This window comes from Candoia aspera, chromosome 13 (genome assembly GCF_035149785.1).
Source record: "Candoia aspera isolate rCanAsp1 chromosome 13, rCanAsp1.hap2, whole genome shotgun sequence".
Classification (NCBI taxonomy): domain Eukaryota; kingdom Metazoa; phylum Chordata; class Lepidosauria; order Squamata; family Boidae; genus Candoia; species Candoia aspera.
The window spans coordinates 102,447-115,284 of NC_086165.1; the positions used below are offsets into that span (position 1 = coordinate 102,447).

Consider the following 12,838-nt stretch of genomic DNA (forward strand, 5'->3'; position numbering starts at 1 on the left):
GCAAGTGTTAAGTATTTTTTGGATATATAAGATCACGAACTGGCTTTGGAAGTCATGGTAACAGTCTTCTCTGCTTTCTAGATGCTTCAGGGAGTAATGGGAAATAGAACCAGAGTTCTTCAGACCTGCAGGCTTCCTCCTGGAGCTTTCCTGCCACTTGCTGGCCATGGTTTCCTTAGTTCATTAAGAGGGCCTGGCCTCATCTTGCCTTGGAAACCCGCAGATGGTTGCGACAAGAGGAACTGCTGTCTTTGTGGGGAAGGATAACTGAACTGGCCTTCCATGGTTTCTGCTCTCTTCCAGAACCCTAACCCTTTCTATATATCCAGGATTTACAAAGGAATGTTTACAAAGAAACTGGAAAACAGTACAAGGAACAAACAAGAGAGCAGTCAAAGCAAAAAGGAACTAAATATTTTCCAGGTTGGACAAGTAAAGAATCCCAAATTCTCAAATAGTTTAAAAAGCTCAGTAAAAAAAGTAACAAAGCATACCGCTGTTCACAATTTGTCAGTTAAAGAGGAGAGACGCAACCACGAATTTTCTCTGTCTCCAACTCTCAGCTACCGGGTAGCCATAGCAAATGGATTGCAACAGAGGGTTTTCTTAAATAAGAATGAAGATCCCTTTCGTGATGCATCTTCTAAGGGGAGTTCATTCTCAGAATTTTTAAGTGACGCCAACGACAAGAACAGGAGCGAAGAAAATTCATCGCACGCGATGCCTATGAGACGCAACAGGAAGAGTGTGGGTAGCCTCGCCCCTTCGGACGGCAGCTCCGAAGGGGACCGCACACTGCACAGCCTCAAGCTTGGTGCTTTACGGAAATTGCGAAAATGGAAGAAGAGCCAGGAGTGCGTCTCCTCGGACTCTGAGCTCAGCACATGGAAGAAAACCTGGGGCCTGAGGAGCAAGTCTTTGGACAGAACAGCTCGCCCACAAAAGTCCAGTCCACTGGAACCAAGCTTCAGCTCAACGGGTTGCATCAGCCAGACCCACGATGTGATGGAAATGATATTCAAAGAGCTCCAGGGTATCAGTCAAATAGAAACTGAACTCTCTGAATTGCGGGGGCACGTCAACGCCCTCAGACAGTCGATTGATGAAATCTCCAGCAGCGTGGAAGTCGTGCAGAATGAGATTGAACAGTTGCGGACAGGGTTTGTACAGTCACGAAGGGAGACGCGTGATATATATGATTATATCAAGCAACTTGGATGCACAGGAAGCAAAACCAGTCTTAGATTTTTAAATGTGCCAGAGGAGAAGTTTGAGAATGTCGAGCATGTAGTGTACAGAACATTAATAGAGAAAATGGGATTTTCAGAGGCCCAGAATTCTGTCAAAATAGAATTTGCGCAGCGACTGGGACAGCAGAGAGACTGTCCTAATGCCAAGCCGCGGGCCATCCTTGTTTATTTTGAAACATCCCAGCACAGAGACTTGGTTCTGAAAAAGTCTTACAAGCTTAAGGGGACTGGCCTCGGGGTTTCAACTGATATTCTCCCTCGTGATTCAAGTGAGAGGAAGGAGAGAACCCTCCCTTCCTCTCAGACGTATGAGAGCATGGATTTGAAATTCCCAGCCTCTGACCTCAGAGCTAAAGAGCAGGGTTGGGAGTGGCTTGATGACCGGGGCAAAGAACTGGACTCTGATATCGGTTGGAACAGGTATGCAAAAATATCCAAATCTGCTCCGCAAATGAAAAGAAATTCTGCAAAGGACAGGGGAGACATTCTTAAAAGGGCTCCAGATGGCGATACTTTCTGTGGTCAAGAGAGCCCACAGAAGGAGATCAGAACCTGCTGCTCTTCCAACATGACCTCTGTGTGGCCATCACAGAACGATTTTGCAGCGCTAAAGCTCAGTCGTTCAGAATCAGATTTTTCTAAACTCTGCCAGTCTTACTCTGAAGATTTTTCAGAGAACCAACACTTCATCAAAACGAATGGGAGCTCACTCTTATCCTCTTCCGATCGGGAACTCTGGCAGAGAACACATGGTGACCCATCTGACTGGAGCGGTGATCTGCAAGGACAGGGGCTTAATCAAGATGGCCCCCCTTATAGATTTGAGAGCGAAATTGAGAATACAGAAACAATTGACAGCGGGGTCAGCAACGGGGTGGCCTGTGCATCAGGCGACCGAAGTCGTTACAGTAACTCTCAGGTCTCCTTAGAAGATGCGCTTTCACCATGGAAAGATTGGAATCAGCTAGACCAAAATAGGGACATTGGAGTAAATTCCTTAAACTACAAAAATCTGGGTTATAACTTAAATGATTTTTCTGACCAACAGGTAGACTGTGGCCAGTTCTCAGATGCCCAGGATGAGACAGAAAGTTATGATTACGCCCCAGACAGTAACTGCCTCTCTGGCATAGGGTCCAGCAGTGAAGTACAGAGTCCCTGGTTCAGCCAGCTCACTGAGCACCAGGAGACCAGAGCCAGTGCCTGCTTTCCAAACCAAAACAGGAAGCCTGTGATGTATCGAAGCCAGAGCGAGCTGCCAAGCAAGGACGCCGAGGAAGTGCCTCCGAAGTCTTGGCACAGCCGGCTGAGCATTGACCTTTCAGACAAAACCTTCCTCTTTCCCAAATTTGGAAATACCCTGCAACGGGCAAGGTCGGCTCTGGAAGTGGTGTGGAATAAGAGCACACAGAGCTTAAGTGGCTGTGAGGACAGCGGATCGTCTTTTATGGGGCGGCTTCGGACAATGTCTCAATCCACTGCTAATGAATCAAACACCACCTTGGACTCTGACGTTTGCATGGAGCCGTCCTATTACCGAGCTGAAGATGAGGAGGACCCCAGTGAGTCCATGGGGGAGCTTGAAACAGATTATGTAGAAGTCGTGGAACAAGTCCTCGCTAAGCTGGAGAGCAGAACTAGTGCTAATGAATTGGAAAAACAGACCCAGGAATGTGAACCGGAAGCAGCTCTACAAAAAAGCCCCTCAGCCATTTCACAAGAAGGCTCTCCTGGTGGCTGTTCAGGGAGCCATCTGGCCAGTCAGCACAAGCGGGAAGTTGCAGGTGAAGATACGGTGGTTGAGAATGAATTGGATGCATGTGAAGACGAAAATCAGAATATTCCAATAGTCCCTGCTACAGCACCAGTTCAAAAAAAAGGCATCCCATCTTTTAAAGAAGCTGCTCTGAGGGCACACAAGAAACAGATGAGGGAGCTGGAGGAAAAGATCCTTGCTGGAGGTAGGGTGGATTTACATTTTGCTTATAAACAGCAATAAATCAAAAAAGGAAAGGAAAGGGATGTTGTTGAATTCTAAGAGTTCCTTTCTCACTTGGGATTCAGTGGGTCAGAGAACCGCTGTTTATCTCCAGTAGAAATTCTGCTGAATTCTGCCGGAGGATCCATGATTAAAGCTGTTACAAGCTGCACCGCATGATCTAAGTTACTGTCAAAGATTTGGCATGTTTTGTCCCACTGAACTGATTAGAGTGAAGTGGTTTAAATACAGTACAGTTATGGCTTCAGGGCACTGTAAATCAAACTCCTAGCTTGTGACCAACTCTATGGTGGTGGATAAATTCACACATTACCTTGAGGCCAAACGGTAGGTTCTTTATTTTGGGGGCGAAGTGATGTGTGATTATCACTGAGTGTGATGTGGGAGGCAATAAATCACCGTTTAGAAATCTTGATGATGCATATTATTATGTATAAATGCAGCTAACATCCTATTTTTAAAATTATGTTTAATGGATGCAAGTCTCTGTTAAGGCTTCACCATACGATCTTAAAGGTGCTCTGAAAGGCATAGGCTAAATGCAAGGAATCCAGTTTCTTTCTCACGTGCTGGAACCACCCCTGCTGGACTACCCCAGTGCCTCCTGTGAGGGGCCACCCTTGAAAATGCTGTGGGAAGTTCACTTGGGGTGGATTACCTGTAGCATCTGGTGAGGCCTATTGTTTTCCCAAGCCATGCTTGGGTGCCAATCTCTACCTTTAATGTGAATATTGAAAGGCTGCCTACATGATGCTGCATGATGCACCAGGAGCAGCCCTTCAGCATTAAAGGGTCTCATCTCAAAAGAGTTTTGAACAATTGGCCATGGAATATTTGTGTGGTGTGCTGATGCTGTTTAAAGTGTGTGTAGGACTGGAGTGGTGGTGAGGGTGGTGGACAGGACAGATGAGAAAATAATGATTAAAATGTAGGAACAGTAGGCATTATTATAATTATGTGGGTTCATCGACTTCCGACCAGAGAGAGCATTTTGATGCCAGCCAGATGGGTAGAGGCCAGTTCCTGTTGTTGGGGATTGATTGATTGATTTTTCAAATTTCTATCACCGCCCATCTCTCCCAAAGAGGGGACTCTGGGCGGTCCATATCCATTATCCATTGCAAGTGTCAGGTCCATATTGTCCTGTGACTGACAACCCTCACAGTCACCCTGGCTGAATCTGTGTTAGTTCTTCCAACTGCCTGCTGAAGAGTAGGTGTCCAAAGATGAGTTGAGTGGGGGACTTCGGATACTCATGTCCAAAGTATGAGCAGTCAAGAATTTATAACCACTAAGGCCCATGGCAGGTGCAAAGTGCTTTACTTGAGCAGTCAGGACACCGTTTGGCTGGTTCTGAAAGTGCCATGTTAGCATTTCCTCCTTGTGGCTTCAGAGAGCAGGTTGCCATGGGAATCAGAATGCCTGTTTTCTCTGATCATTTTGATTCAGGGGATTCACTGTTGATAACTGCACCGCAATCTGTAGAGAGCCACGGAGATGATCTTGGAGAAACTACGCAGAAACAGTCACAGAAACAAAAGCATACGTTAAGCCCGGGAAGCAGGCAAATAGGCTCAGGTGGGCTCCACCTTACTTCACGGGGTTATAAGAGGGAGGGGCAGTCCAGCTCTCAAGGCTTATTTCAATAAAGTATAGTTCCACTCAATTTTATGAGGCCACTTCTGCCCTCCCCAGGATGGCCTGAGGAGGCAACTGGTGGTGGATAGGGAACAAAGGGAACTGGCCCCAGGGATGCAATATCTATTCAAAATTATGGGTGCACAATGATAGTAACATTCCTTTGTAGTCAGGAGTGCATGTCTGGAGCCCTAGAAAGGCACAGCGCTATGTAGAGGGCAGACGGTCCTGCCCTGCGTCAAGGAGCCAGTTGAAATACCGACAGGTGGCAGAAACCTGCAAAAAAGGAAAGTGGGCAGGGAGAAAGGGGTGTAGTAGCAGTAGTAGTAGGGTAAGGGTGTGCTCATTTCGGTACCCATTCCTAGGCCTAGCTATAGGAAGGGCGTGGTTCCACAGAAAAATGGTGGTCTGAATTCATAGAATTCATAGAATAATATGATGTGATGTCTAGGTGGGGGGTTCCAGCCAAGAGTCGACAAGCAAGCAGCAGGCAGGGATGCAGTTTCCCACCTGGATCTGCCAACATGCCGTTAAGAACTTCCTCTGCAGACCTTTGTGCAGTTCTTCTTAAGCAAAAAGTACACAAGAGCTAGTGAGTTCAGAAATTCTGAACAATTTTCTGCAGCCCTGGATTTATTTGGCTTGTTGCTTTCCCTGCCAGGCTGTTTCCAGCCTCTGTCGCAGCAGCTCTTTCAAGGGTTTGGGCTGTGTCTTCCATGGGTGGCAGTGGGGTCTTCTTGGCAGCGGGCACCTGTGGCTTTCTCCCTGGCACATGGATTTTGCTGTGGGGAACCGGTGGAGGAGACGAGGGCAAAGACATTTCTGCAGGAGAAACACTGGAGAATGATCTAGGATGGCCTCCAATAGGGTGCCTAAAGACTGTGATGGGGACCCAACAGTGTGGCCCCCAACCCCCCAGCTTACTATTGGGATGGGGGACCAGGGAGCCCCCAGCTTGGTGGAACAGATGGAGGGAGCCCACAGTCCCTTTGTCTGGGCACATAGCTTAGTCTGCCAAGGCTCCTTTTCCAGCCTCCCAACTTGTCAGCCGTTGATTGCAATTTGTCAACCAGTTACCATTTTGCCTTGAACTTCCCTGGATCAGACTATTGCTATTTGTGCCTTACGTGCCATAATCCCCTCAGCTGGGCACAGGACTTAGTTGGATGCTTTGCCTGCTCCTAGTAAAATGATGTCCTCCAGGCCAACCCTGCACTGAGTGACGGTCTTAGAATATGTCAGAGCTACCATCCTGGGGCTGTGGCAACTGCTGCCTGGGCAGGCAAAGCAAGCCAGGGGCTCTGCAAGTGGGTCCCTCCTTCTACCCACTTGGGCTCCTTGGGTGGCAATTATGCATTTTCTTGATGAGATTTGACACTTCTCTGGGCCACCGCAGTGGTTGCTGCACCTTCTGACCAAGAGGTCCCTTTATTTGCAAGGCTGACAGGAAACGTTTCCTGGCCCTGAATGTGTAAGAAAGGCTGAAGTGACCAAGTGCTGCATGGAGAACTTGGTGGCAAAGACAGAAAGGCAGGGAAGGGGACCGTCAGGGAGGATGCATCTGATTTCCTGGGGAGCTTTCTCCACCGTCCCCCTGGGCACGCATGCCAGTCTTCACACCACCATCAGTTCTGTTTGTAGAAGTCTTCCTGGCCAGTGCTCTGGTGCTGTGGAAGACGCCATCGGTTAAAATGCGTATCTTATAGCTGACTAGTTGTCCAGACACAGGAAGCCTTAATTCCTAATGGCTGCAAAAGGTTTGATAGATGCAGCATCGTTCATAACAGGACATTTGTTGAAGGATCCGTTGTGTTCAGAGGGAAAAGTATTATGCTCTGCCTCTTTTCACTCTGGCTTCCTCTGTTTAATTGAGTGATCGTAATTGAGTGGATCTGTTTATGTGGCCAAGAAAAGGAGTTTAATCATCCCAATCCATCTTTCTGATTTACAAGAAAATAAATGTCCCTATGTTAATTATTGTCCTTCATTAGACTGACTGCTGTTAAGGCAGAAGCATATTAAAGCTGTGCTGCTTTCATTGTTACTCGCAGAGGTCAACCATTCTTTGTCTTTAAATTTCCCTTCTGGATCTGTAATACCTTCTTGGCATATGGGGGACCCCCTTTTCTCTGGGCTTGAAACAAAGGGCCACCCTCCCCTTTGTGCCCCTTGAGAGGTGATGACTGTCCTGTCCACCCCCTGGGGCAGCAGTGGCTCTGAAGGCAATTGAGCCCACCAGGGCACGGTGTTCAGAAGGCTTTCCATCCAGGGCCAGGAGTGCAGGGATGATGCTGGAGGCATCCAAGACAGTAATTGGGGCTTGATGGTCCTTTGGCCAGAACGTGTGAGGTGGGCAAGAGTTTCCCAGCATGCCTCCTTCTGGAGCTGCCCCCGTTTTCTCCATCTGTGAGTCATGGAGATTGATTTAGCTCAAGCTTTGCAGTCCAGGAGGGGCTTTCAGCCCAGTACTTGGAGGTCACCACCTTAATCCACGGACTCTTGCTGTGATTCAGTGACCCACAGTGCTGCACTCAGAAGGAACTTTCTAATCAGAAATGGAGCATAAGCCAGTTTGCCAGGCTGGCATCTGAGTAAGCAGAACTCCTGCTTCTGAGGAAGGCTCTGTGGGATCCCTTCATAAAGGTGGCTAAGCCTTTCCGAAGACCCCCTTGGATGAGTTGCTTTATGGCCTGAGGGTTCGTGTCACACTTGAAAGTCCAAATGCACATCCGTCATTTTCTCCTCAGGCTTCCTATAGGATGGAACCAGTGTGAGAGAGAGAAGCCTCATACATAGCTCTTGAGATTTCCCTGCCTGGCAGAAGGTGGGGTGGGGGGGTGGATGGGTGGGGAGGTCCCAACCTGGTTTAGCATCAGAGTGTAAAGCTGGTGCCTCAGGAGCCTCCTGGCCAGACTCTAGATAGGATTGCAATATTCACTATGCACATTTCTTGGAGAGTCTGTGTCTAATTTTTATTCCCCTCTTCCCAATTCTTTTTCAGATAGCAGATCTGTGGATGAAAAGGTTCCAAATCTGCATCTTTCCTTAAAGGGTGGTTGCTGTCTTTTGTGGGCGTGTGGTTGTGGCTCAATTGACCCGTTTGGTCTTTTAATTTGAGTTGTGAGATGCGCATGCCCCCCAGCTGTCCACGCTTCTGTCTTCCTCTTTCTCCGTTGATGTGTCCAGATGCCTCCCATTGATGTGCAGACCGACCGAGTCTTCCCTGTTGTGATTCTGAGACTCCTAAGTCGTGCCAGCTTAGGGATCTGCTGTTGCCAAACCCGGTTTCTCGTTTTGTACCCTGGGGCCAGCACGCCCAGTTGGCTGGCAGACGCTTGTGCTCCAGGGTTTAAAGGGAAACCACCTGCAGGGGGTCGGGCTGCACAAAGCCAGACTTCTCCCTAGATGCCGAATGTTGCTCTGTTGTCTTTTCAAACAAGACAGGCTTTAGCTTTGGCGTGGTGGAGCTGGCCTTGCTTCGCATTCGTGTTTCCGTCTTCAGTGTTGTTCTGTGTATGGCCCCTCTCTGCTTGCCACCTGCCAGCGCTGGCTAAGAAGCTGAGCTTTCCCTTCTTCTCATTCAAGGCTCACGTTGCCAGCGGACATTCCTTGGAGGCCTCCAAACTTGCAGTCCAAGCCTTTTCTGGGTAAGTCCCTGCACCCCCTGCCTGAAGAATGCAGCTTTGAAGTGTGTTACATTCTCTGCTGCTGCTCTTTCTTTGGGGGAAGCATTAATAGCAGCCATAGCCTGCGCACGCCTCAACATGGGTGGGAGGAGAAGCGAAGCAGCAGAGATGAGGCTCAGGTGGCTTAGGAGAGACTTGATTAAAGTTGGGGACATTTGAGAAGAAGTGCAAGATGAATTCAGACTGGAGGCATGGAGAGACAAAGCCGGTGAATGGCTCCTTCCTACCTTGCCTTCCGAAAAGTTCATCCCACTTGCAGGCCCTGGAGATCTGCCCCTTCCTCCAAATCTCCTTGCCCTAGCTATGCTGCCAGTTGTCCGAAATGTATAGGTTTGTCAGCTGCTTGAAACTTCTCACTGGTAAAAAGGAGGAGAACATCAGTAAGCAAAAGCATTCAGAGCTGCCACCAATTAACTAGATGGCATTTCCGGTCTTTCTTTGCCATGGCATCTCCAACCTAAGTGTCTCATCGCCATCTCCCATCCCAAGCATGCCAGAACAGGCCCTTTGCCTCCTGGCCCCTCAGATCATGGCACAATCTTCTCTTAATGTGCAGCCCCTGATTTCTCTGATTTGGCCCAACAAAATAATTTCTTGATCAAACTGAAGTCCAGTTTCCAGTCAGCTGAATTTTGCTGTTGGCCAGCTTTGTGGTCCTCCATTGATTTCAAATCTTCATATTCCCCAAAGATTTGGAAGAGTTTTGTGATAGGCTCTTTCTTTCAGTGTGTGTGTGTCTGGTAATTTCATTACTCCCCTCTGATATCTGTCTGCTGCTCAATATTTTTATGCTTATAGAGGTTTTTTATTATTATTATTCCATGACACTCAGTGCAGAGAAATGTCAATCTACAATATGTCTTACCTCCAGGCTCTAATTAGGACATTTGGTACAAGGAGAAAACACCACACAGTTTTGCTGGGGAAAATATGGAAGAAACTGAAAATAGCTCATTGGCAGTAGCATTTTGTAAGGAGCATTTGCGTTATAAAAGCAACAAATAGTGTATGAGCTTTCCCTGTGGCCCTGCAGCTCAGAAGGCCATGGCATTCTCATTCCAGGGGGCTTTTCAATGGGTCCCCAAAAGGTCTCATGCGACTGCAGGAGTCCATGCCCTTTAACACTGATAAGCATTGCTGCTTTCTTTCATGTGAGCCATACATGTCGGTGTGTACCATGTATCCATCCCACTTTCTCACCTGTTCAGCCCTGGTAGTGCTCTGTATGGGATTGATAGCATGCCAGACCTGCGACGAAAGAACACATTTCCTGTCATCCGAGATGTGGTAAGTTCCTGGCAGCATGCTATTTCACACTATGCTAATGCACTAATGCCGTGGGTGGCTGGTCCCTGCTTCAGCTGAGAGTGGGTGTTTTTCTGCTCACCAAGAACTAAACCAGAGAGCTGACCTGGCCTTAGAAAGATGGAGCCCTGCTTCTGACCACAGGGCCAGCATCCCATCAGTCCCAACTCTGTCCCACTGCATTGATAATGAATTGTGAGAGCTGTAATCCCCACCAAGAGATGCACTGGCAGACTGCCAATGAGGCATCCATAGAAGAATGTCCATTATTTTGTTTCTCATGTCTAGTAAGAGGACAATCAGATGCATCCATCTGTGTTTTGTGGTTGGTAGTTACGTGTGGCTGTAGAAGTAATTCCACCTTCTGGGAAATTTGTAGTTTACTCTCTTGATCAATATCTCCCAATTTTTAAAAAAGTATCCCTCTTGAAGTTAGGGAATATTTTAGCCTAAGTACTGTACCAAAATATTATGCTCAATGAATTTAAATGGTGCTCATGGGGGGAAAAAAACAGAAATGTGATGGGGCCCTTCTAAGAGTTTTCTTATTTGGATCAGTTCAATTACCTGTTGGAAGGTTTTCAAAATGAGAAAGTAAGACAGGATTTAACCGTGGTATCTCTGCTGCAATGATGGCTGTAAAAATATTAATTGTTGCATGTCATTGTCCCTACAACATCTGACTATTAATGCTTTTCCTAATTCTTTCTCATCAATGCTGGATTTTCCAGGCAATGGTAAGTGTTTTTCATTGATGGATGTTGTGAAATTTCACAATTATTGTATGGCATTTCTCAAAAGCTCTGTCTCAGGGCAGCTGTTCACTGCTAATTAGACATTTTTCGTAACAAATAATGCTTTGATGCCAAACTGGTTTGAAGTTAAAATCTGTCTTAAAATGATTTGTCAGTCCTAAAAACAGCTTGAGTCATCCAGAGGTGCAATTCCGAGATTAGCCTTCACTCTTGGCAGTAGTCGGCTTGGACTTCCTGAGCCTGCTTGTTCAGGGGAACTGTGCTCAAGGTAGCCTCCGGGACTCAAGTTTCTCACCTGCTGAGCAAGCGACCATTAAAGTGGACCCAGCAGGGATCAGTAGGGTTCTGCGGGGATCTGTCTTGGGGTCAGCATCATTCAACATTTTTATTAGTGACTTGGATAAAGGGATTGGTGGGCTGCTTATCAGAGTTGTGGATGATATTAAATTGGGAGGTACTCAGAGTGACCCCAAGATCTGTGACTCAGGACTTTGAAAAGAGAAATAGTAAATAATAACTGACAAACACTCTGCTTTTTGATGGTGTCAGTCTTACTTGCTAGAATCACACTGGACGAACAAACAGATGAATTTGTAGGACTGGATTTTCCCAGAAATTGCAGGGGATTTTCCCGCCTGTCCCTTTCAAGGTTTTCCAAACACTGGGATGGGGAAAACATATAGAGGGTTCTGCAAATGTAATCTTGCAAGGCAAGGACAACACAGTTACCCTTGACAGTGGGGGGTTGCTGGTGGGCTCCACATGTCCTGCTGAAGGTTGGCAAGCTGCCCATGAAGCTTCTTCAGCTCGAGAAACACCGTGTCTTTCCCCATTTTCCAGGCCATCTTCTGTATGTTTGTTATATTAACTCCTTGCTATGATAGGAAACCATTTTGTGGTCTAGATTCTTCTGAAGTTAGAAGATGGGTGTGTTATGAGAAGAAATATTTATTATTCATTATTAAAATAAAAGATAGATGAGCTTTCCCACATCCTCTGACTGCAGAGATGTGCTGATGATGGTGCTTCCAAGAGGCAATTCTGAGCAGTTTGTGCCGTTATAAGAAGTTCTTAAAAGATCAGCTGACTTCCCCCTGGGAGACTGAAGACTCCGTTGAAAGCCAGAGTTTGGGTTACTCCATGTGTTTTCCCCCTAATTGTACTTGGGAACTATGCGAGCAGCAGGAGGGTGAAGCTTGACCACGCCAGAGCGAGTGACAGAGGTGGGAGAATGAGGCCAGGCTGCCTTGGAGAGGGCCAGAGCAGCACAGCTGGCTGCCCAGCCTTGCCTTTCCTCCCCTCCACAGCATTTTATGGCCAGAGGGATCCAAACCCTGCTGCTAGCTCTCTGGGGCAGAAAGGCCACCTGCTCTCTGGTGGGGCATCCTGTGGGGCCTTGGCAGTGGGCCATTAATAAGCAATCTTTGAGTATGATTATTCAGCCAATGGAGTATTCATCTAACTCATATTTTATCATCCTGGTTGGAGAGGATTAGATCCAAGGATAGCAGACTCCCTTGGTCTTTCTTCCATCTTCTGACAAATTAAGTTGCCAGTGAGAGAAGATAAGCATTTGTTGGATCTCTGGATCCTGGTAGAGTTAAATTCTGGCAGATGTCAAGGGAATTGAAGTGCCCCATAATCACTATTGAAAGACTGGTCACTTGATGCAGAAAGATGCCCAGATGGTCAGTAATGAACTCCCACAGCAACATCACTTGTGTTTCTCTCTCCTTTTTTTCTTGCCCGAATACTTTCAACAGGAATTCCGTAATTCGGTGCAAGTGTCTATTTTCTTTATTGAAGTGCAACATCCTTACTCTTCTTCTGTTCCTTTTGAATAAACTGGAGACTTTCAGTGCTCTGTGCCAGTCCCAAATATCATCCCGCCAAGTTTCAGCATTGCCTGTCATGCCGTATTTGCCTTCCTGAGTGAGAATCTCTAGTTTATTTTCTTTGCGGTGTGCATCGAGGTAGAAATCACCGACCACCTACTAGCCTCTGTTGTAGTTTTCTGTCTTCCCTCCGGCCTCCTGCTTCTCACTCTGTGCTCTGCTTTCTTGGCCCCAGTCCCTGGTGAAAGATGGTAGGTGACAAGCAGACAGAAGTATTCATAATTAATGGTTAGCAAGGGGGATTCATTATGAGTTAGCCTCACAAACCAGCTAAATGGCCAAGAATTTGCGAAGAAGAACTTGGCAAATT

The 12,838-nt window shown here is 47.1% G+C and overlaps 1 protein-coding gene across 1 annotated transcript in view; it reads left to right on the forward strand.

Annotated features, from left to right (window-relative positions):
- The first annotated feature begins 239 nt into the window (after window positions 1-239).
- The window catches only part of UNC13C (unc-13 homolog C), a 58,427-nt gene continuing 45,828 nt past the window's right edge, over window positions 240-12,838 (forward strand). Inside the window, exons 1-4 of the mRNA XM_063314469.1 lie at window positions 240-3,211; window positions 7,889-7,911; window positions 8,473-8,534; window positions 9,782-9,860. Coding sequence (XP_063170539.1) covers window positions 283-3,211; window positions 7,889-7,911; window positions 8,473-8,534; window positions 9,782-9,860 — 3,093 coding nt within the window. The 5' untranslated portion in view covers window positions 240-282. The remainder of the gene's footprint in view (window positions 3,212-7,888; window positions 7,912-8,472; window positions 8,535-9,781; window positions 9,861-12,838) is intronic.